Below are 25,813 nucleotides of genomic sequence, written 5' to 3'. Positions count from 1 at the left end.
TTAAAGTTGTTTATACGGTCACCCTCAGTGTGACCTGTATGGCTGTTGACCAAGTATGCTTTGCATTCACTTGTGTGTGTGAAAAGCCGTAGATATTATATGATTGGGCCGGCACGCAAAGGCAGTGCCTTTAAGGTTTATTGCCGCTCTGTATTTCTCCCTACGTCCGTGTACCACTCCGTACAGCGGCGTTTTAGAATGTCATACATTTTATTTTTTGAAACCGATACCGATCACATTTTAAAGCATTTATCGGCCAAAAATATCCGACATCTCAATTTTTTTTCCTTTTTTTAAAACGATTAAAAAACTACTTGAGTCATATTTAGGGTTGGGTATCGTTTTAATTCGAACGATTCCGATTCCGATTCTTTGTTTCGATTCCGATTCCTGGCTATTCTCGGTTCCGGTTCTTTTAAGAGGCTGGGTCAAAAAAAAGTTTAGGATATTTTAAATGAGCTAGCTAACCTACAGTCTTTCTGAATGAAATAGTCAGACATTCTCCATCAATTTTAATTCTATTAACATTTTATGAACTTTACTATAAATTCCTCACAGGGCTGTTTTCAACTAGAATATAAATATCAAATCTATGAACTTGAATATAAATATTATAAATTATGAATACATTTTCCCAGGGGTACACTTTCCTCAAGAGAGCTTTATTTTTGAAAACCTCATGAAAACACCTTTACACATAAGTGTATGATGCTGCAGGAAACCTCATGAAAACACCTTTACACATAAGTGTATGATGCTGCAGGAAACCTCATGAAAACACATTTACACACACAAGTGTATGATGCTACAGGTACTTAAAAATGTCACCGTGCTCCCACTGATGGGCTAACCTGGTGCAGAAAAGCAAATAAACAACAATAGGTTCCTTTGTACCTGTATAAAGGACTCCCTGTGGGAGTCCTTTATACAGGGTACATGCGAACCCTAATAAGAAACAACTTGCAAAACCCAGTCCAGATTAGCAGCAGGTACAGTATAAAATCAGGGAAATGACCATATCCGCCTTCTCAGGCAGGATGCGTGAGCGTTCGGGACAGATATTGTCTCCTGCTGTGGAAAATACACGTTCGCTGGGTGTGGAAGAAGCTTGAACGCATAAATAGGAGAAAGTGAGATCTGACAGCAAAGGATAAGTCTTTTGTTGGTTCCACCGGACCACCACCATGCAGCAGGGTCGTCAGACATAAGTATCGGTGGAACGTCCTGGTACATCTGCAGCTCTCTCTCCACTCGTTTCTTGATGGACATGGAGCTCTGTTATTTTGCGGTTATTTCATTTTTTTTTGTAAAGTAAAGCCACACTTTCGACCGCCGACGCCCGCTATCCATGCTTGAGCTTGACTGACTCGCTCGGCTATGCTAACACTTCCGGGGGTGGGCGCTTCTTCGTTGGTGTTCAGCGGCTTCTTCTTCCGGTCGGCGGACATATTTTTTTCCGGTCGGCGGACTGGGTATCGAAACTAGGAATCGAAATTTAAACTTTTGAACGATTCCGGGAGAATCTGAAAGTTAGTCCCGGTTCCAATCGATACTCGATACTCGATACCCAACCCTAGTCATATTGCCATCATATTGCTGTCTCCATGCATCTCTTAAGTTTGACTGCCATCTACTGGTCACACTTATCATTACACCATGTACCAAATAAAATTGCTTCGAGGTCGGTAAGCAAAACCAGAATTATTCCGTACATTAGGCGCATCGGGTTATAAGGCGCACTGTCGAGTTTTGAGAAAAAAAATACAAATTTAAGTGCGCCTTATAGTCCGGAAAATATGTTAATTGTTGTGTGTTGATTCATTCCTCGCTGTACGCTGACTACTCTAAAGTATGCCTAGTTGTATAGTTTTGTCTTAAACACCCACAGCCCTTAGTGCTCGGAGGGAATGTGTTTATACGGTCAAGTGTTGCCAAACGTGGTCAGAGAACACATCAGCGCTCACTGGGCACCTGTCCACGCTCCATACCCCTCCTCCCCTCCACACCAGCAGTCCCATAAGTGAGCCGTGGGCCAATGGAAATGTCAGCTCGGCGCTGGCGAGCCAAAGTGTCAGCGCTGACGCAGGACACGGAGGAGAAGAGCAGCCGTCCATAAACGGACGTCTTCACCCAGAAACGTCATTTGCTGGCTTTCAGCAGTTCTTTGACTTTTGTTTGTTTTCGGGTGGTTTCTTTTTTTTTTCATCCCAGTACAGTCACTGTCACTCAAGGTTGAAAAGTTGACAGCGCGTTGCGTCTCCTCGGTGGCCGATGTCTATTAGATCATGAGTCAGCAGCAAAAAAAAAGAAAATACTGTGTCTGTGCAGTGGGCTGGACTTAATATTTGATGCTGGGGGTCTACTGTCTTCCCTTGACTCCTCGCTCTCTGTAATCAGCGCGGTGGAGCTCGCCAGGGCTGGATCCCGCCGCGTGCCCAAGGCCTGATAAGAGCTCCCCGTGCCCCCTCCTGACACCTCCCACCTCCGGGACGCCTCCTACAGATACGGTGAGGTTGACCCCGTAAAGTGGGGGCATTGCAATCGTTTTTGAACATAACATACGCACACAATTTTCAACGAGTGTATTTTAAACTCACCTTCAAGCCATGACTGGGGGTCACCTCTTCTTCTCACAGCGGTGTTAGAATTGAAACGGTAGCTCCGCTTGCGCAAATAATGTTGGTCAAACGCAAGATTTGTATCAGCAATTACGCACTACTGCGCATTGAATCACCTCAACAGTGTACAAAACGTTTTTTTTCTGACGCATTTAAAAATCAATAAACCCGCATCAGCAATTAAAACATATCTTATGTGGTACTGTCAAAATTAAAATTGCAAAAAACATTTTAAACAAAATATTTGAACTCACAATTTGTCGCACCCATTCGAGCTACATCTTGGCCGACATCGTCTCACAAGATGTAGTTTCTCTTTAAATATCCTTCCTGAAAATGGCCTTGCAAATATATGTGTGGTCTTGTCTAATATTAAAAGATGCAGACGAGGCGTGTTGGCTGAGTTCTTAAAGTTTACTCCACAGCGTGCTCGACAAAAACATCTTGCTGCTGGCATGTCTACATTCAACAACCTAAACGGGGCTACTGCGCATGCTCTTCACTACTGTGGCATGCTGGGTAATGAAGTTCTTATGTTACCTGGCTCATAACATCACAATATACTGTATATCTGCCTTAGGCCAGCTAGAAGGCCCTACTGACAACAACCAATCTGATTGGCTATCACAACTGTCTGTCAAATGTTTGTGTCCGTTCACTTACAGTGCACAGACATTGTTGATTCTGAAGGCCCCGGGCAGATTTGGTACATCATGGCAACATAAGCTAGCTAAATTCTGATTGGATACAAACTCTATAACCTAAAATCAACAGCTCTGGAAGGAGCATAATATGACATGAAGAGAATATGAATACTTTTAGATATTTAGGGAAAGTAAATCAAAAATTACATGTATCTTTAATTATGATCATGATTTCTGGTTATGTTAAGCCAGCAGAGAAAGCCTTGCTGGCCCTGAGTTGTTTTTTTTATTAGATTGTTCTGTAAAGTATTATAAATCATTTGTAGTGTCAGCCCTCCTACTTGGATGCAACTTTTTTGCTACTTTTCTTTACAAACTTCTGATAACGCAATTACAAAAAACTTAACAAACTGCTCCGCTCAGTCGGGACTCTTGTCGCCAAAGACACAGCGCCTTGATTTTATTAGCGTTTGTTTATTGACTCGGGGCCAACAGGAGGCGCTATTAATGAGAGTGTGATCATGAAAAGGAGCCGCGACCATCTACACAACTGGCAACTACATACACACAGAGCAAACACAGCCAAATGATCCTCTGCTTTATTTTAAGCACACAAGCTGTTGACTCGCACAGCAATTAAATTAAAGGCAGGTAGTTAAGTTAAATGTGGAAGAGCCAAAAATATATTGTCGCATTTTAGTGTGTGAAGCCCCGCTGGAGCGCTGCATTTAAAAAAAAAAATGTTTTAACAGGCTTTTGGAGCAGGTGGTAGGAGGCCAGCATCTTAACAGTGGGCCTCACGCACACGCACACAACTTCCAACAAACCTCTGGATAATTCTCCTCAAACCCACCATGCGGTCCGAGTCCTCAAGTAAATTAGAATAGCTACACACCCACACACGCACACACACACACACACACACCCTGCAGAGACGTAGGACTGGACAGTGTGACGGCGCTCATTAAAAACACACACATGTATTTATTGCTGCATATTTACTGCAACCTGAGCACTCCGCTTGAGTTGTTTTGTTGGCAATAAAAAAGTAAAGCGTTTTTATTTCGCCGACTTAATGGATTCTGAGGAAAGCGAAGGATAAAGGAGGTGGGAGGTCATAGATTTCGGAAGGGAATTGTGTCATTAAGTGATGAGCTGATGGAACCCTACGAAGGAAGTTAGGAAATGGAGTAGTTATCAGGATCTATGGCCGTAATTTTACTCAGTAAGTTTAAAGCAACAACATGGAGTAATTAGACCTTGAAATAGTTTCTTGATGTGGTTACCAAGGCAACGCAAAGTTGCATCAAAAATGCTAGCAACAAGCCGTACAACCTGAGAGCATTCCAGTTTGTCCACTGTGACCGCTGGCGTGGAGTCAATGTTCACTTTTTTGAAAAGAGTTCCCACTGTCTGTGAGGCCGTGAACGTGCACAGGCTCAGACCTGACTACTGATTGGATGAAGGCAAGGCAAGGAAAAATGGGAGACGGATTGTTTGCCTGTATGAATGAAAACATTTTAAACGCTTATAAACTGTGATGTTTTGCAGCTCCATACATTTTTAAATTTTTTAAATGGCTTCTCTGAATAGGAGAGGTTGCTGACCCCCTGGTGAAGTAGAGATTAGCAGATTCATGTGGGATTATAATCGGTGGATAATAATAATCATAATCCTACATCATTATCAAACCAATTAGTATTATTATCGTCATTATCATGATTAGGAGGGCTGATCTTGTTTTATCAGTATCGTACAGTATCATGCTTCAAACCCCGCTTCATAAAGCTGTGCACTACAAAATGTGTTCATTGTAGCTATTAATTTGGACCTGTTCATTTTGATAAAAGAAAAAAATCAGCTCAAATTTGTAATTTTAGTTTTGTAGTATATCTTGTGCTCCAAAATTGATGTTGCTGATGAAATTTGCATGAATTATTTATTGAGGTTCTTTAATTTAATTTTTCAGTATCAAATGGTTCAAGTCGGTCAAAAAATCTTTATAGTTTAAACAGGGCTTATTAAAAAAAAACAACAACAACAATGTTAATAAAGTTAGTTGTATCATATGTTGATCTATATTTCTTATGTTTTTGTTTTATTCAACGTTAGTAAGGCTACAATGTTAAGCAGAGGTGTACTTATAACAATTTTGTTGACCAATTACCCCATTTCCCGGACCATAGGGCGCACCGGATTATAAGGCGCACTGCCGATGAATGGTCTATTTTTGAACTTGTTTCATATATTAGGCACACCGGATCATAAGGCGCATTAAAGGAGTCATATTATCATTATTTTTTTCTAAATGTAAACCACTTCCCTGTGGTCTACATCAGTGATCCCCAACCTTTTTTGTAGCTGCGGACCGGTCAACACTTGAAAATTGATATATAATGTAGGAACCAGAAATATTAATAACAGAAAGAAACAACCCTTTTGTGCGAATGAGCGTGAATGAGTGTAAATGGGGGAGGGAGGTTTTTTGGGTTGGTGCACTAATTGTAAGTGTATCTTGTGTTTTTTATGTTGATTTAATAAAAATAAAAAAAGGTTGGTTTTTTTTGTTGTTTTTTTTAAAATTTATTTCTTGTGCGGCCCAGTACCAATTGATCCACGGACCGGTACCGTGCCGTGGCCCGGTGGTTGGGGACCACTGGTCTACATAACATGTAATGGTGGTTCTTTGGTCAAAATGTTGCATAGATTATGTTTTATAGATCATCTTCAAGTCGCTTTCTGACAGTCGCTTCAGGATGCGCCATCATAGTGCAGGCTACAAGTATCTCTTATGTTGGACTGCCATCTACTGGTCACACTTATCATTACACCATGTACCAAATAAAATAGCTTCGAGGTGGGTAAGCTCAACCAAACTTATTCCTTACATCAGGCACACCGGGTTATAAGGCGCAATGTCGAGTTTTGAGGGAAAAAAAAGATTTTAAGTGCGCCTTATAGTCTGGAACATACGGTATACTATTAATAGTCGTGGCAAAGAGTAGGGGTGGGGGGGGGGGGGGGGGGGCTTTAAATGTGTTCTTCTTCCTAGGGAGGGCTTAACAGAAAAAAAGTGAAGAGCACTGATCTACTGGGAGATAACCCACCACTGTCTTTAAAACCTTATGGCGCCTCTGTTTCGAACTTCAATCAAGGGTCCTTGAATGCACCATAGTTTTGTGCTACGAGATGCAAAAGTAAAACTTAAATATAACTTTGTCCTATTCTGCCACAAATAATTGTATTATATTTGTACCTTGCTTCTATCGCTTCATTCTGGCTCCCACATGGTAGCGCCGTGTGTGAATGCCTACAGGTGCGCTTGGATGACGTCCGTGTTGAGTGGACAGTCTGCCGCTACCAGGAGGAATGAACCATGTTGTGTTTTTGCAAGGGGGTGTATTCTGACAGCAACATTGATTTTATCTGAACTTTTACGACATTTGTGTAGTGGATTGTCCGAAGCTTAAACAGCAACAAAAGTGAGTTTAGTACAAAAAGTTTATTTACCCATAGTCAAAAGTGCAAAGTTGGATTGAGCTGCCCATGCAGACAAACAAACGTCCTCTGGGGGACACAAGAATCAAGCAATCTTCCTCAGTCCTTGTCACTTGGCCATTTTATCTGTTTCCCCATGCCCCAAAGTCCCGTTGTTTTCGACATGTTTGTTTTGCAACATCCTTGAATCCCTTAGTCATGCTTAGATAATCAAAACATTTTGTAGAATGGTCAGAGCGACTCCATATTCAACTTTGTCCTACATCTGGTCCTTCAATGGTATGGAATAGAAAAGAAATGAAATGAGCAGACATTCTTGACAGACACAAAATATAGCTCAAAGGTCAGAAATTCTACTACACATCCTCCTTTATAACATATAAATTCAAATGAAAGAAAAAAATCTTCAAATATTCTAAAAAGCCCGGGCCGTGATCATGTGGCCCCCATATAAATAAAGTTGGTATGGTATGGTATGGTATAAGTGCAAAACAGTGCATAGTGTTTCTGCTCTGGGCCTGCCAAAGATGGATGCTGACATTCATCCAGGCCGTTTACCCACACATTAAGGACACATGTAGGGGTTCCTCAAGCACCATCCAATTATTCCTTACTGTTGCTTTCGTGCTTAAAGAAGATGCACCAATTATTACACGTCTGACTGTCTTAGACAAAAACTTTTCCATTTGATCAACTTTTTCCACATCTCAGCTTCTTCTTCTTCTTCTGCTGCCAGACAGTAATTGACATTCTACGTCTCAGCACTCACTGGCTTGTCGGTCTCACTTTCCTCTCACCGCAGCCTTTTTTCATCCAATTTGCAACATCTGTCTCTTGTCTTCAGTTTGCTTTGCGCTAGCTCGTTCTCTTCTGAGGCCTCTCTTAATTTTTTTGCAGTTCTACTCAGTCCGCTGTTGGGCGGCGCCCAGACGGAGATGAAGACGGTCGTCGGGGACAACGCCACCTTACCGTGCCACCATCAGTTCCCGTCATCCAACTCTATCGACATCGAGTGGCTCCTGCAGACGCCCAACTCTAAACAGAAAGTGGTAAGAAGAAAAAATATTAGGACTGTTAAATAATCTTTTATAATTTTTGTAAATCAGATTAGTCACATTTTGGAATTTGAATTTCTCATGAATAAATGCAGGTGATAACTCGCTTGCATAATTACAATTTGCTGAAAAAAAGACCCCAATATTTAGACTTAGACATAGACAAACTTTATTGATCCACAAGGGAAATTGTTCCACACAGTAGCTCAGTTTCAAAGGCTGGAAAGGGTAAGGATGGAAAGGATAATGCAGGTTAGTGTTGGCCCGATACCGGTACCAAAATTATTTTGATACTTTTCGGTACTTTTTTAAATAAAGGGGACCACAAAAAATTGCATTATTGCCTTTATTTTAACAAAAAATGTTAGGGTACATCAAACATATGTTTCTTATTGCAAGTTTGTCCTTAAATAAAATAGTGAACATACAAGACAACTTGTCTTTTATTAGTAAGTAAGCAAACAAAGACTCCTAATTTAGCTGCTGACATATGCAGTAACATATTGTGTCGTTTTCCATTCTATTATTTTGGCAAAATTATTAAGGACAAGTGGTAGAAAATGAATTATTAATCTACTTGTTCATTTACTGTTAATATCTGCTTACTTTGTCTTTTAACATGTTCTGTCTACATTTCTGTTAAAATGTAATAATCACTTATTCTGTTGTTTGATACTTTACATTAGTTTTGGATGATACCACAAATTTGGGTATCAATCCGATACCAAGTCGTTTCATGATCATACATTGGTCATATTTAAAGTCCTCATGTGTCCAGGGACATATTTCCTGAGTTTATAAACATAATATACATTTTAAAAAAACGAGAGAAGATGTTGTGATGCCAAAAAATATTGACGTAATCATAGTAGTATCTACTAGATAAGCTACTGTATTTGGTATTATTACAGTGGATGTTAAGTGTAGATCCACCAATGGTGTTTGTTTACATTTTGACGCCGGTGAGCTACGCTGTGTAGTGAAGCATGTTTAGCTATTCCTTGTCCTGCAGGGATGATACTTGTAAGAAACTTACTTTATTTGTCGCCATGGAGGCGAGGATTAGTGATTTAGAAGTAGCTAAAACATTGCCGACTGTGAATGGACGTTCGCCGCTAGTTAGCCATGTCTTAAAGCACCTCTTCCTGAGGGTGTTTCAGTGTTATAACTTCCCCTTTATCGTTAGTTTTTAAGCCAAACATGTCCGTTCTCCCTTTTCTGTCTACACACTGTGTCTGCTTGTAAGTACTCCGTGGTTGTGCACTGCCGAACATGCTCGTCTGCTCGTAAACCAGCAATGACATGACGTGACGGTGACGGACTGGTACTTTTCAGAGGCAGTATAGTACCGAATAGGATTTATTAGTATTGCGGTACTATTCTAATACCAGTATACCGTACAACCCTAATGCAGGTATAAAGTAGACAAAAAATGTACCCTAGTATATATTTTATTATATTATATTTGTATATAATATATATAATGCATAAGAAATCCCAATTGCCATGTACAATATTACAGTATATGTAACAGCTGCAGCAAAATAAAAAAGGGCAGCATAAAATAGAGAGTAGATCCAGCAGAAAATATACATTCTAAACAAAGAGAGGTAACTAACATAGAAGCGGTCAGGTAATAGACCGATATCATCTATTGATGTATGGCGAGTGATTATACAGCTAGATGGAGTGCGGAATGAAGGAGTTCTTGAATCGAACACTGTGGGAACGAAGCTGAAGGAGCCTGTTGGAGTATGAACTCCGCTGTCCCTCAATTGTCTGGTGGAGTGGGTGAGCAGGATTGTCCATGATGGCGAGCAGTTTGTCCAGTGTCCTCCTGTCCCTCACTGACACAAACGCCTCCAACTGCGTGCCAATAGTTTGGCACCAGCAAAAGTCCCTTTTGCTGGTGCTGCTCCCCCAACAAACCACTGCAAAGTACAGGGCACTGGTCACAACAGACTGAAAAAAAGATCTGTACACAAATGCAATTTTATTGTCAGAATGTCATCAAGGAACATTTTTAAACTTTTTACTTGAACGCATGTCATTTATGTGTACAAAACTAGAGTAACGGTTTTATCCAAAGTCCAGTCAGGCTGTATTTTGGAGTGAGCGCTCCTTACTCGTTTGTGTGGTGTCGCATCTGTGTGATCATGTTTTGTTTAAGTTATGTTCTACTTGGTTTTGGACTCTTTTTAGTTCCTGCTTTTCATTCCCTTGTCTTGTTTCCATGGTTACCCATTAGTTTCACCTGTTCCACGTTTGGACTCATTGTGCACTCTTGTTTGTCACCATAGCAACCCATTAGTTTTCACCTGTCCTCACGACTCACGCACCTGTCTTTAATCATGTCTGTGTTATTTAAGTCCATTGTTTTCCTGTTGTTCGTCCTGGCGTCCTCACACATTCAGCACTCTGTTTCATGTCGTGTCACAGTTCTCTATGTCAAGTAAGTTTGTGTTTATTGTTCATAGTTTTTGTGCCCACGTGCATGTCTTTTGTTTCATAGCCAAGTTTGTTACCTCCTCTGTGAGCGCCTTTTGTTTATTTCTTTTTTATTGTTAAATAAACATGTATTCAAATTCACGCCTCGCACGCGCCAATTTTCCTTTGCACCACGGGAGAACAAACCACGCCACAGACCCAGTCTTGACATGTGGTCCAAATAAATTGCATGAATAATGTGATACTTTTTTGTGACTAATCCCATGAGTTAACACGTTAATTTTGACAGCCCTAAAATAATTCACATTTCATACATTTAAGTAAAAAAAATAAAATAAAATACAACAATTATCAAATGTACCCGTCATGTAATAATAGTCTTCTACAACAGTAAATAAGTCTCAAAGTTTAAAATTTAGACAGTTTAAAGGATATTTTGCCATTTTGTGTCCGTAGCTAGCTATGCTAATGAGCTCTGACACGTGTTTATTTTATCCACTTTTAAAAGATCTATATACAAAATGTAACTGCACATGTTCAACATAATAAACACCATACAACAACATAACATTAAGGAATGGCACATGAGGAGACAAATAATATCAAAGGAGTATAGCTATGTTAGCTAAAGTGCTTGTTGCTACACGACCGGTTCAGAAAGACCCGATCTGTGGACGCATGGGCGAAGACTAAACGTCACTTGCTATTGACTTGTTTTACGGCAGTTATGTTCGTGCACGCCGTCACTCTTACCATCATTTTCTTTTTACTGTAATCTTTATCTCAAGAATAATGACGTACAAGACAAAACAAACTTTATTTAAGGATACAGTATTTATTTCGAAACCTTACAGATCTGTACAGAAACCGAAACAATGTGCTCAGCTGCCCTAAATGGCAAATACATCGTTCTTTTTTACTCATGTATTTAAATCAAATACATCAATTCACACTAGTGACTATTTAAAAATCTACCGTAGATTTAAGTTGTTATTGAAGTTGTTTAAAAAAAAAGATCTACATTTAAAGTTCCAGTAGAGTGGAAAAACAAGTTGCCTCTGTACTGAAGCTATTATCACATATGTCGGATTTATGACATTAAAGGAGTTCAAAAGTTTGCAAATAAATAAACATGATCAAAATAGTATCAATTTCAGGGAGATCCCGAGCCATTTTGAGAGTCAATGAGCAAGCCTGACATAGCGTTAGATCCCTTCTTTGTCAACAACAATGCTAATCAAGCACACTTTGTGAGAGCTAATGACGATTACTTTGGGAAAAATTATGACACAAAGAGGATTAGCTATATCAATCAGTCAGTCAAACTTTATTTTAAAGCGTTTTTCATACATAAAATAAATGCAATGCAAAGTGTTTTACAAAGTTAAAAACAATACCCTAATGACCCAGATCGGCCATTATCACATACGCCCGCATGGACACAGATACCAAACACAAACACACACATATGCATCCATAGTAACAAATGAATGCATGCCTGAGTACAGAGGGGACATGTGAGTAAACACTATCACAGGAGCCGTCTGCACCAGGAGGTCATCAGACCATGGCCACCAGGTCGCGGACACAAAACGCCACCCACAGCAACAAACACAAGTGATGACATCAAGACTATTGTCGACAAATAAAATAGTCAGCAAAAAATGCTATTGTCAACTAATTGTTGCACCACTATTGGCAGCTCAGTCGCCAGAATTTTACTGTACAAAACGGTGGCACCATTGTTTTATTTACAGAATTATGATGTTAAAACCATCATAAAAGTTAGGGTCAAATTCTGCCGACTGATCTGCCAAAATCGACAGTTTTTTACAGTACTTTTTTCTCGCAGCATTGTGACTCAACACTTATAAACTACAATTTATGTTCCACCTAATTTACGGACATTTGCTCTTGTATTATTAACGACTATATTCATGTAAATAACATCTTTATTTCATTGTAATATTATGACTTTATTCTTGTAAATAACAATATTTTTATCCCTCTAAATCACTTATTTTTTAATCGTAAATCTACTTACTTTTTGTAATATTTTAACTAGAGATGTCCGATAATGGCTTTTTTGCCGATATCCGATATTGTCCAACTCTTAATTACCGATTCCGATATCAAACTATACCGATATATACAGTCGTGGAATTAACAAATTATTATGCCTAATTTTGCTGTGATGCCCCGCTGGATGCATTAAACAATGTAACAAGGTTTTCCAAAATAAATGAACTCAAGTTATGGAAAAAAATGCCAACATGGCACTGCCATATTTATTATTGAAGTCACAAAGTGCGTAATTTTTTTAACATGCCTCAAAACATCAATCCCATCCATTTTCTACCGCTTGTCCCTTTTGGGGTCGCGAGGGGTGCTGGAGCCTATCTCAGCTGCATTTGGGCAGCAGCATGGAATTTGGGACATGGAGGTGGGGGGGTAGCGGGGGAGGTGGGGGGTAGCGGGGGGTGTATATTGTAGCGTCCCGGAAGAGTTAGTGCTGCAAGGGGTTCTGGGTATTTGTTCTGTTGTGTTTATGTTGTGTTACGGTGCGGATGTTCTCCCGAGATGTGTTTGTCATTCTTGTTTGGTGTGGGTACACAGTGTGGCGCATATTTGTAACAGTGTTAAAGTTGTTCATACGGCACCCTCAGTGTGACCTGTATGGCTGTTGACCAAGTATGCGGTGCATTCACTTGTGTGTGAAAAGCTGTGGATATTATGTGACTAGGCCGGCACGCAAAGACAGTGCCTTTAAGGTTTATTGGCGCTCTGTACTTCTCCCTACGTCCGTGAACACAGCGGTGTTTTAAAAAGTCATTAATTTTACTTTTTGAAACCGATACCGATAATTTTGAAACCGATACCGATAATTTCCGATATTACATTTTAAAGCATTTATCGGCCGATAATATCGGCAGACCGATATTATCGGACATCTCTAATTTTAACTTTTTTCTTGCAGCTTTGTGACTCAACACTTGTAAACTACCACTTTTTTTTTCTCCGTAATTTAAAGAATTATTATTTTCGATTTTCAACTTCTCTTGTAATATTAAGACATTATTCCCCCAGCTTTATGACTACATCCTTTTAAAACTCCAACTTTTTGTTTACAGCGTCTGTAAAAGACTGAATAATTAAATGCAGGCAATTGAGTGAAAGTATCATGTGGCAAACCTTTACATAGATTTATAGTCATTTTATTTACTGTTACAAGCGGCCTTTCATGATGGCAGCCACAACTGTGATGTGGCCCTCAATGGAAACGAGTTAGACATCCCTAGTATTTATGTTAGAACACCATTAAAATGTCACTTTTGCATAACAGTGTAGTCTCTATCATTCAATTGAAGAAAGACATGCCTTATAAATAAGCACGCGGGTATCTATTTAAATGTATGTTTGCACATTTATTTGCATTTGTAATGAAAGACCACCGTCATTGTAACCGACAATTTCAGCATCATTGCAATGCACGCGATATGAATGATGGCGTATCATAAAGATATATATTTACGGACATTAAGCGAAACAGCTTCAAAACAAGGCTTGATTTCATTCCTCCTGGGTCTCGAGAGTACTTTTGTTTACGCCGCGGGCCAAACATCAACATGAGTCGCGGCGCTCATGTTGTTAAATTCTCAGGCGAGGCGGAGACATTCTGACCCCTTGTTAGCGTGCGGAGACGTCATATCATAATGGAATCATAATGGATGTGCTAGGACTCAAAACTCTGTCTCTGCGGGCAGTAATTTCATCAACCTTATTTACTCTGCGTCTCTTCTTGCAGACGTCTTTTTATTTACGCTCGCACTTCATATCGTCATATCTTCCCTCGGCGTCCGGGCGAGTTGTGTGAAAAAAGACGGCAACAGATTTGGAAATGTGAGATTAAAATCAGCATTTACCGGGGGAGTAACTGTACATGTATTAATAATCAGATTATTCAGCATACAATACTGAGGCGTACACTGCAAAAAGTCAGTGTTCAAAAACAAGAAAAAAAAATTACAAAAGTTAGGAGCATTTTTTTTTAACTAAGCAAAATTATCTGCTAATAGAACAAGAAAATTTGGCTTGTCAAGACTTTCCAAAACAAGTAAAATTAGCTAACCTCGATGAACCCAAAAATACCTTAAAATAAGTATATTCTCACTAATAACAAGTGCACTTTTCTTGATAGAAAGAACAAATATGCATTTTCCCATCGATAACGTGACATCATTGCGCCAAGTGCGTGCTCTTTCAGTCAATTAGTGTGCAAGGAATATATATATATATGTATATATATCAGTGGCGTGCAGTCACTAGAGGCAGGGGAGGCACGGCCTCACCTGCCATCTGTCATCTGTTTTAATTATGAGACACAATCGTGTCAAAGTCATGATTTTTTATTTCATGCTTGAAATAAGAAATACTTACTTTGAAAAAGCAGTTTTATACTTGTGAGTGTTGATGACACAGCTTTGATATTCTAGTTTCAAGCATGTTTTACTCAATATAGGTCATGAAATCTCAGCAACAAGCTGCAATATCTTACTGAGATAATTTAGGACCAAAACACTTAAAACAAGTAAAACACTCTAACATAAAATCTGCTTAGTGAGAAGAATTATCTTATCAGACAGAAAATAAGCAAATATCACCCTTATTTGAGATATTCAATCTTACTTAGATTCAGTTTTTGCAGTGTACCGAGTTCTTCGTCAAGTGAGAGACAGGCACTTGGCACTTGTTTATTTCATTTTAAAATCATTCAAATGATGTTTTATGTTTTGCATTTTGTTATCTTACCCTTCCAAAAAATTAATCAAACCCTGACCTTAAAACCAAGGTGCGTACGATTCCACCTATACCGACAATATTTGTATTTGAAAATGAGGAACATTACCTGGAAAATTGAAGAAAATCGGGTAAATAGCTTGTGATGGGTAAATGAGTCCATAGCACACTGTATTGACACTGCACTGCATAAGTGAAATGAGGTGAATTACAAAACCCAAAACCAGTGAAGTTGGCATATTAAGTAAATTGTAAATAAAAACAGAATACAATGATTTGCAAATCATTTTCTACCTATATTCAATTGAATAGACTGCAAAGACAAGATACTTAATGTTCGAACTGGAAAACGTTGTTATTTTTTGCAAATATTAGCTCATTTGGAATTTGATGCCTGCAACATGTTTTAAAAAAGCTGGCACAAGTGGAAAAAAAGACTGAGAAAGTGGAGGAATGCTCATCAAACACTTATTTGGAACATCCCACAGGTGAACAGGCTATTTGGGAACAAGTGGGTGCCATGGTTGGGTATAAAAGCAGCTTCCATGAAATGCTCAGTCATTCACAAACAAGGATGGGCCCAGGGTCACCACTTTGTGAACAAATGCGTGAGCAAATTGTTTAAGAACAACATTTCTCAACCAGCTATTGCAAGGAATGTAGGGATTTCACCATCTACAGTCCGTAATATCATCAAAAGGTTCAGAGAATCTGGAGAAATCACTGCATGTAAGCAGCAAGGCTATAGACCAACATTGAATGCCCATGATGTTCAATGCCTCAGGCGGTACTCTATCAGAAACTGACATTAGTGTGTAAAGGATATCACCTCGTGGTCTTAGGAACAATTCAGAAAACCACTGTCAGTAACTACAGTTTGTCGCTACATCTGTAAGTGCAAGTTAAAACTCTTCTATGCAAAGCGAAGGCCATTTATCAACAACACCCAGAAAGCGCCGGCTTCGCTGGGCCCTAAGATGGACTGATACAAAGTGTAAAAGTGTTCTGTGGTCTGACGAGTCCACATTCCAAATTGTTTTTGGAAACTGTGGACGTCGTGTTGTCCGGACCAAAGAGGGAAAGAACCATCCAGATTGTTATAAGCGCTAAGTTCAAAAGCCAGCATCTGTGATGGTATGGGGGTGTATTAGTGCCCAAGGCATGCGTAACTTACACATCTGTGAAGGCACCATTAATGCTGAAAGGTGCGTACAGGTTTTGGAGCAACATATGTTGCCATCCGAGCAACGTTATCATGGACGCCCCTGCTTATTTCAGCAAGGCAATGCCAAGCCTTCACGTATTAAAACAGGTGGCTTCGTAGTAAAATAGTGTGGGTACTAGACTGGCCTGCCTGTAGTCCAGACCTGTCTCCCATTGAAAATGTGTGGCACATTATGAAGCCTAAAATACCACAACGGAGACCCCCGAACTGTTGAACAACTTAAGCTGTACATCAAGCAAGAATGGGAAATAATTCCACCTGAAAAGCTTCAAAAATTGGTCTCCTCAGTTCCCAAACGTTTACTGAGTGTTGTTAAAAGGAAAGGCCATGTAACACAGTGGTAAAAATGCCCCTGTGCCAACTTTTTTGCATAATGTTAAGTTAATGTATATTTGCAAAAAAAAATTACGTTTCTCAGTTTGAACATTAAATATATTTTCTTTGCAGTCTATTCAATTGAATATAGGTTGAAAAGGATTTGCACATCATTGTATTCTGTTTTTATTTACGATTTACACAACGTGCCAACTTCACTGATTTTGGGTTTTGTATATTCATATAGCGCTTTTCTCTCGTGACTCAAAGCGCTTTACATGGTGATTATCTAAGTTACATTTAAACCAGTGTGGGTGGCACTGGGAGCCAGTGGGTAAAGTATCTTGCCCAAGGACACAACAGCAGTGACTAGGATGGCGGAAGCGGGGATCGAAACTGGAAGCCAAGCCACGTCGCCCCAATACCAGTCATCCGCCATCTGCTGGATTAAAAAAAGTCACTATGCATATACAATGAATTGTGTGTTTGTTTGTTAAATCCCACAGCAGAGTGAGAGGTGGCAGGTGTATGGACCGTAACAATGCCTGTTACAATCAAACAGCTGGTGTGTAATTAGTACAATACCAAAAGTATTAACACTTTTTAGGGCGCAACAAAAGACTAGATTCAGCTTAATGGGAAAATCTTCTCCCTGACACTCAACACACCATAGCCCAGTGTTTTTCAACCACTGTGCCGCGGCACACTACTGTGCCGTGAGATACAGTCTGGTGTGCCGTGGGGGATTATCTAATTTCACCTATTTGGGTTAAAAATATTTTTGCAAACCAGTAATTATAGTTTGCAAATGATGTGTTGTTGTTGTTGAGTGTTTGTGCTGTCTAGAGCTCGGCAGAGTAACCATGTAATACTTTTCCATATCAGTAGGTCGCAACCTGTAGCCAATTTCTTTGTAGATGTCGGAAACAGCGGGAGGCAGGGTGCAGGTAAAAAGGTGTCTAATGCTTAAACCAAAAATAAACAAATGGTGAGTGCCCCTAAGAAAAGGCATTTAAGCTTAGGGAAGGCGTGCAGAACAAAACTAAAACTGAACTGGCTACAAAGTAAACAAAAACAGAATGCTGGACGACAGCAAAGACTTACTGTGGAGCAGTAAGTCCACAATGTACACCCGAACATGACATGACACGACAATCAACAATGTCCCCGCAAAGAAGGATGAAAAAACAACTGAAATAGTCTTGATTGCTAAAACAAAGTAGATGTGGGAATTATCGCTCAAAGGAAGACATTAAACTGCTACAAGAAAATACCAAAAAAAGAGAAAAAAGCCACCAAAATAGGAGCGCAAGACAAGAACTAAAACACTATGCACAGGAAAACAGCAAAAATCTCCAAATCAATCAATCAATCAATCAATGTTTATTTATATAGCCCTAAATCCAAGTGTCTCAAAGGGCTGTACAAGCCACAAATAAGTCAGGGTGTGATGTGACAGGTGGTGACAGTACACCTACTTTGAGACAAGAGCTACATTGATGCATGCTTGGTTATGCTTTAAAGTCATATCCAACAATTGCGACAACAACTTTTTACTGTCAACCGAGTTTCGTTTTTTAATTATTTCTGCTGGTGGTGTGCCTCCGGATTTTTTCAACGCAAAAAATGTGCCTTGGCTCAAAAAAGGTTGAAAAACCCTGCTATAGCCTCTACACTACTGCCATCTAACATCTTTGAATTGCAACTGCATGCAAAGTCTACTATACTTGCAAATGAGACTAAAAACCGTGTCACTAAATCGTGATAAGATCCAAACCATGGATTTTTTTTACCCGCTCCACCACTGGAAAGTGCTGTAAATAAACAATTCTGTGGACTCTCATATCTCCTAACCTTGAAAAAAACCCAAAACAGCTTGTTTTATCTTAAAAGAGACGCGGCACAAACTTGAGCTGTCGTCAGTTTCTGGAAACTTCTCCTCCGCACAAACCGAACACAACAACATCAGAGTGTAAACTCTCACCGAGGAGGCAAAGTGATTCCTCCTATAGTCCATTTGTTTGCGTCCTGATGCGTTAGCACTCGGAAGTGTAACGCAGCGAGGAAGAGACGAGGAGGGGAGCAGGAAGGAGGGAAAGGAACCGTCGAATCAAAGTGTCGGTGGGGGCTGACACGTCGACATGAATATTTAACGCCGAGATAACATTGAAGGCGCCATTAATTAAAATCAAACATCTGAAAATTTGATTAGCTTGAAGAGACTGTGCCGGTAGCTGAATGAATAAATAATTCCTTTGTACTGACGGAGGGAGAAGAGCATCTTGCAACATTTAGAGGGTCAAAATATTAGATACAGCTCTCAGTGTGATGCAGAGCACTTTTACACCACTGCCACCTATAAACACAGTAATTATCATAGTTAGTGTTAGAATGAGAGTTATTATTAATGCTGCTAAAACTAGTACCGTATTTTCCGCACTAGAAGGCGCACCTAAAAACCTGCAATTTTCTCAAAAGCTGACAGTGCGCCTTATAATCCGGTGCGCCATATACATGGACCAATGTTGAGCCACAACAGGTCTCGCAACTACGGGATGCATAACGTAACCCCAGCCTCTACTGTAGCGTCTATTCTATGCGCCTTGTAATGCGGTGCGCCTTATATATTAATAAAGTTTTAAAATAGGCCATTCATTGAAGGTGCGCCTTATAATCCGGTGCGCCTTATAGTGCGGAATATACGGTACATCAAGGATTGTAATACAAATATATAACAATAAACTCATATGTTCATTTTAGATTAAAAAAAGATACAACAAAATAAAAAAATGGAATAAAAATATGAAAACAAGTGCAAAAAGTTAGACGCAAAAAAGTCTTAAAATTCCACTTATAATCTCGTAATATTTTTTCTTGAAACGACTCATTATTCAAATAATACTTCAAACTTCATTAGTTTGATACTATGTATGTTTCTTGCAATATCATAACTTGTACAATTAGAACTTTATTCATGTAATGATTATCACATAGCAGTGTAACTTTGTTCTTGTAATACCTGTATATCACAAATGGGTTTCTTTTTTTCTGCCAAAAAATACCTTCTCTGCTGGCCTAACATAACCGGAAATCATGATCATAATTAAAGACAAAATATTTGTTTTATTTACTTTCCCTAAATATCTAAAAGTATTCATATTCTCTTCATGTCATATTATGCTCCTTCCAGTGATGTTTTTTTAGTTTTAGTTTGTATCCAATCAGAATTCAGCTGTCTTATGTTGCCATGCTGTACAAAATCTGCCTGGGGCCTTCAGAATCAACAACGCGGGCGTCCGTGCACTGTAAGATAACAGGCACATACAGTTGATAGATAATTGCGATAGCCAATCAGATCAAGAGTTGTTGTCAGTAAGGCCTTCTAGATGGCCTCACGTTGAACGTGACGTTTACGCTTTCCGTGATTGGATACTCACCGGGACCGTTAGCGGATGAATTTGAGAACACATAGAGGTGATAGACAGTTGCGATAGCCAATTTATTTTTTCACTTTTAATATGATTTTTGCAATTTTAATTTTAACAGTACCACATAAGATATGTTTTAATTGCTGATGCATTTAAATTTATTTTTAAATGCGCCAAAAAATAACCCGTTTTGTACACTGTTGAGGTGATTCAATGTCCAGTAGGGAATAAATGTGTTCCTGTATAGTATTTCTCCAGTAATGGTCATGTTGTGACATAAATGATGCTATTTTGAGAGGCAATCATTGAAGTCGGAAAACGCACGGTCCGCCACTGGTTGTCACAATATATATAGTATACATTTATAGATTTATATTTTTATCACTATTTTAACAAAGTTTAATATTTTTCATGTCATTTTTGTAAAATTATTTTTTAAAATTCCGTCCTATTTTATTTCCTTTTAAAAGTCGAGCGATGGATGCAGTTTTATTTTTACACTAGAATCCGCAGCATTGCTAGGTGCTAAACATACAAACTAACCATTATATAGCAAAATAAAACAAACACTTGATGTAACATTTCCACTCAAACTGGGATGTTAAACGACGAGACGCTCACATAATCCCGTTTATATGAAGAATTGAACTCTTTAACAACTTTTGTTTATCACAATATTGCACTATTTTTCTTGGTAAAATATAACAATTAAACTGTGTTTAATTGTTATATTTTAGTTTTACATTTCAGTGTTGCTCCAATTTTCCTTTGTACTTATTAACTTACAAATGACAATAAGGTTGCAGGGGAGAAACTAATAATAAAAAAAAATAATACTTATTGTATATGTTAATCTGACTTTTCATGATAAAATATTTAATTTCCGGTGGGAAGAAAATGTTTTTTGCCTGTTAGTATGACCTCGGAGAATGTTAAACAAGCCTGGAGAGGACAGAAAAGTCCATGTCAGCATTTAATCATTGCGGCTTTTAAACAACAGCCTGTGGCCATGTTGCAAAAATCCCTCCACTGGCACTTTTTACTCTCTATCTCTACCTTGTCTTCTTACTATACACGGGGCACAAATTCAGCAAATGATAATTTCATGATTTGAATTTGTAACATGTGCTCCAGCCCTGCACCCTGAACCCACAGTCACAGTTGAGCAACGCTACCCAGTAAGGCTAAAATCTAGTTTGTACGGTATACCGTTTTGGTATAGTACCGCGACACTAATGAATCATATTCGGTACTATAACGCCTCTAAAAAGAACCGGTCCCCCACCCCCTCACCTCCCAGTCACGGTCATGTCGTGTCATTGCTGGTTTACGAGCAGACGAGCATGATCGGCAGTGCACAATCACAGAGTACTTACAAGCAGACACAGTGTGTAGACAAAAAAGGGAGAACAGACGCATTTTGGCTTAAAAACTAAAGATAAAGGTGAAGTTATAACACTGAAATGCCCTCAGTAAGAGGTGCTTTAAGACATGGCTAGCTAACTAGCGGCTAAAGTCCAGCCCCAGTCGGCAGTGTTTTAGCTACTTCTAAATCACTAATCCTCGCCTCCATGGCGACAAATAAAGTAAGTTTCTTACAAGTATCATCCCTGCAGGACGAGGAATAGCTAACCATGCTTCACTACACACCGTAGGGATCATGAATGGAAACAAATGCCCTGGGTGGATCTACACCTGACATCCACTGTAATGATACCAAGTACAGGAGCGTATCTCAATAATACTATCCAATCCAATCCACTTTATTTAGATAGCACATTTAAACAACAAAATGTTACCAAAGTGCTGCACAACAATATTAAAAACAATATTAAAATATTATCCTTAGCTCCACCAATGACTGAATAAAAACAAAAAATAAATACATATAAAACCAATATAAAAACAATATAAAATAAATATGATTAAAACCAATTAAAACCAAGGGTAAAACCAATTAAAACAGTAAATAGAAATCAACATTTTAAAAACACAGAGGACACACAACTATGATTACATCAATGTTTTTAGCATAAAAAGAAAATATATATAGATATATTTATATATAGATTTTTATATATTAGGAAATGTGTCCAGGGACACATGAGGACTTTGAATATGACCAATGTATGATCCTGTAACTACTTGGTATGGGATTGATACCTACATTTGTGGTATCATCCAAAACTAATGTAAAGCATCCAAACAACAGAAGAATAAGTGATTATTACATTTTAACAGAAGTGTAGATAGAACATGTTAAAAGAGAAAGTAAGCAGATATAAACAGTAAATGAACAAGTAGATTAATAATTCATTTTCTACCACTTGTCCTTAATAATTTTGACAAAATCATAGAATGGAAAATGACACAATATGCTACACAATATGCATATGTCAGCAGACACATTAGGAGACTTTATTTGCTTACTTACTACTAAAAGACAAGTTGTCTTGTGTGTTCACTATTTTATTTAAGGACTAAATTGCAATAAGAAACGTATGTGTAATGTACCGTAAGATTTTTTTTTTCAAATAAAGCCAATAATGCAATTTTTTGTGGTTCCCTTTATTTAGAGAAGTATCAAAAAGTATCGAAATACATTTTGGTACCGGTACCGGTACAAAAATATTGGTATCGGGACAACACTACTAAAATCCCAGGCTCTTAAAGTGTCGGGGATTGAGGGTCACACAACCGACCATTTTACTGCCAGACTAGAATGCGTTCATTTTTAGGATCTCTTCTTCTCTTTGTAAGCGGTGCAGGTGGTCACTGGTGATGCGCTGTGGCATCCGGCACTTAGCAGGCCCCATCTGCAGGCTTCCACTGGCCTTGAGTAATAGACCGCGGCCACAGCTGTGTTTGTGTTTATTTGCATAGATGCAACCAACCAAAGTGCAAGATGAAACACTTTTTTTTTTTTTTTTTCTCCGTGTGCCCAAGTTTGACACAATTAGTTAATTGTCTTTCCAAGAACAAACATCAGTAAAAACTGTTATTTTCTGTTTGGATTCTTACATTTCTGGAGTGTGTGCCTTTAAAAGACGGTGCCTGTTGTGTTGTTCAATTAATCGAGTAATTTGTCAATTAGTATGTTAAATTAATTGAGAAATCTATTGATTATTTTTTATGAATAATCGAGTAATCTATTGTTTACTTTTGTTCGATTAATCGAGTTATCGGATTAAAGCAACGCTTCTCAATTATTCCCTGAGCAAAAAGTCCCTTAGGAAAAAGAAAATATTTTGCGCCCAACCCTCCACTCCCCTGTGCTCCCCACCATGACAATAGATAGCATCATTTATCTATAACATGGTTCTGAGTACACCTCAGCATAACATTGTATCTTTATTAACATTAAAAAAAGTTTGCTGAATTAATCAAGTAATCTATTAATTAGTATGTTAAATAAATCGAGAAATCTATTGATTATTGTTTATGATTAATCGAGTAATCTATTGTTTACTTTTGTTCGATTAATCGAGCAATCGGATTAAAGCATTGCACTGCAAAAAGTCAGTGTTCAAAAACAAGAAAAAAAAAATACAACAATTAGTGGTATTTTATTTGACTAAGCAAAATTATCTGCCAATAGAACAAGAAAATTCAGCTTGTCAAGACTTCCAAAACAAGTAAAATTAGCTAACCTCAATGAACCCAAAAATACCTTAAAATAAGTATATTCTCACTAATAACAACTGTTTTACTATATGAGTACGTATTTTCTATTGTTTCATTTAAAATAAAACAACATTGTCCATTTGGCTGTCATCTGTTTTAATATGAGACACAATTGTGTCAAAGTCATGATTTTTTTTTTACATGCTTGAAATAAGAAATTATTATTAAAAAAAAGTAGTTTTATACTTGTGAGTGTTGATGACACAGCTTTGTAACAGTTGATATTCTAGTTTAAAGCATGTTTTACTCAATATAGGTCTTAAAACAACAAGCTGTAATATCTTACTGAGATAATTTAGGACCAAAACCCTCTAACATAAAATCTGCTGAGTGAGATGAATGATCTTATCAGGCAGAAAATAAGCAAATATCACCCTTATTTGAGATATTTAATCTTACTTAGATTTACAAGTGTTCACAAAGTACACAGAACAAGAATTATGATGAACATCTTGAACCATTTTATTCTTTTATTTTTTATTTTTGAATAAAGATTATTTATGTATTTAATATTTGTTTACTTACTATGGTATATTATTCATGTATTATTTATTTATTCACTGTTCTGTTACAGAGAACAAGGAAATGGGATAAAATTGCTTTGGAATGAAAAGTTTTAGGATTAAATAAATTGTGCTTCTTCCTACTCCTTTTCGGACGTGCTGTAATGAAACAACTGGAATATGTGATGCATTGCATTGTATCGTATGCATGTTCCAAATATACTGAAACTGAACTGAACTTCTTACTTACAGTAGGCAGGGGATTCATATGGCCCCATTCGTCGCGGTTTACCTGACACATGAAACGTGACGAATTTGGGACAAATTGTAGCTGCCAAATGGCAGTAGAGTGTTGAATATCTTAACCTCTAAAGGCCTTAGTGGCCACATGCGTGGACAGTACCTTTTAGCTCGTATTTCCAAAATTGTGTACACTACTGAATTGGGGTCTTATGGCCGCTTATGTGGACACTTATACTGCCATATGGTGGTGTCAGAAGAGTATAACATACAATACAATTTGGGAAAAAAAAGTGTAAAAATAAGAATTAGCATGTCACTAAACATGAAGTACACGTTTGTTACTTATGGACTAAGTACATCATATATGTTTTTAATTCTAATTAGGGTCCAATAAGCCCAAATAGCAAAGAGAAATAAAAAAGCATGTAAACAAACAGCGCGGGCCTTGAGAGGTCATGTGTTTTGCGGCAGTTGCCATGGAGAGTGGCACTTTCCATTTTTTTCAGCAGACTGCATTGCAAGACTCACCCAGGAATAGGGCCATATAAATCATTTACCTACTCTACACGTTCCCTCTTTTCTTGTGGTTCCGAGTACTCCCTAAACTGGACTGGACCCTGAAAATCACCTCAGCTCACATGATTTTTTCCCGTCAGTAACATCAGTTTTAATCTCCAATGAATGTTTCCCAGATCATTACGTTCTTCGGCGGCCACGTGTACACCAACGTGGGGGTGAGCAGCGATGCCAGCCGCCTGTCCTTCGCCGGGCAGTACCTAGGGGGCGACGCCTCCCTGCTGATCAGTGACCTGCTGCTGACCGACTCCGGAGAGTACTACTGCAAGGTCAAGACCGGGGGGAAGTACCACTGGAGCCAGGTCAACCTCATTGTGCTGGGTGAGGGTCCCAACACACACACACACACACACACACACACACACACACACATACTCCCAGTACATATACACACACGTCATGATTGGGTCGTTAGCCTGGCACATTTCCTCCGCCATGATGACTGTTCTAATGATTCAATTGGATGATTTGATTCTGCCGTTGCTGTTCGGGTTCTATTGGATCGGTTCGTTGATGAGGTGAGACCGGAAACATGCGCCGATTGATGGGTTTGATCGTAAATCTTTGCAGTGCATGTTCGTGTGTCCCTTTTCGGAGGAACGCCTGGTGAATTACAACTGCCATCCCCTTAAAGCCCGTATAAGCTTCTTAGGGAAATTATTTACACAAATTATACTGTGGTGGGGGAAAAAAAGCTTGTTTGGGCCCTATAAGACTCAGCAGATTGTAAATTGTGTCCTCCATTTTCCATTATTTTTTCTTTTCCTCATTTGCCAAAA

General features: G+C 38.7%; 1 protein-coding gene across 3 annotated transcripts in view; it reads left to right on the top strand.

The window, feature by feature from the left end:
- clmpb (CXADR like membrane protein b) overlaps positions 1 to 25,813 on the top strand; it is a 183,642-nt gene that overhangs the window by 141,501 nt on the left and 16,328 nt on the right. For all 3 annotated transcript variants that reach the window (XR_009827463.1, XM_062060503.1, XM_062060502.1), the window contains exons 2-3: positions 7,658 to 7,809; positions 25,151 to 25,355. Coding sequence is in view for 2 of the 3 variants with exons in the window: in XM_062060503.1 (XP_061916487.1) it covers positions 7,658 to 7,809; positions 25,151 to 25,355 (357 nt within the window). In the remaining variant the exon portion in view is untranslated. The remainder of the gene's footprint in view (positions 1 to 7,657; positions 7,810 to 25,150; positions 25,356 to 25,813) is intronic.

The sequence above is a fragment of the Entelurus aequoreus genome, linkage group LG10, assembly GCF_033978785.1.
Source record: "Entelurus aequoreus isolate RoL-2023_Sb linkage group LG10, RoL_Eaeq_v1.1, whole genome shotgun sequence".
In the NCBI taxonomy this organism is placed as follows: domain Eukaryota; kingdom Metazoa; phylum Chordata; class Actinopteri; order Syngnathiformes; family Syngnathidae; genus Entelurus; species Entelurus aequoreus.
Note: the sequence above shows the minus strand (reverse complement) of the source record. Positions and strands in the feature narration are given on the sequence as shown.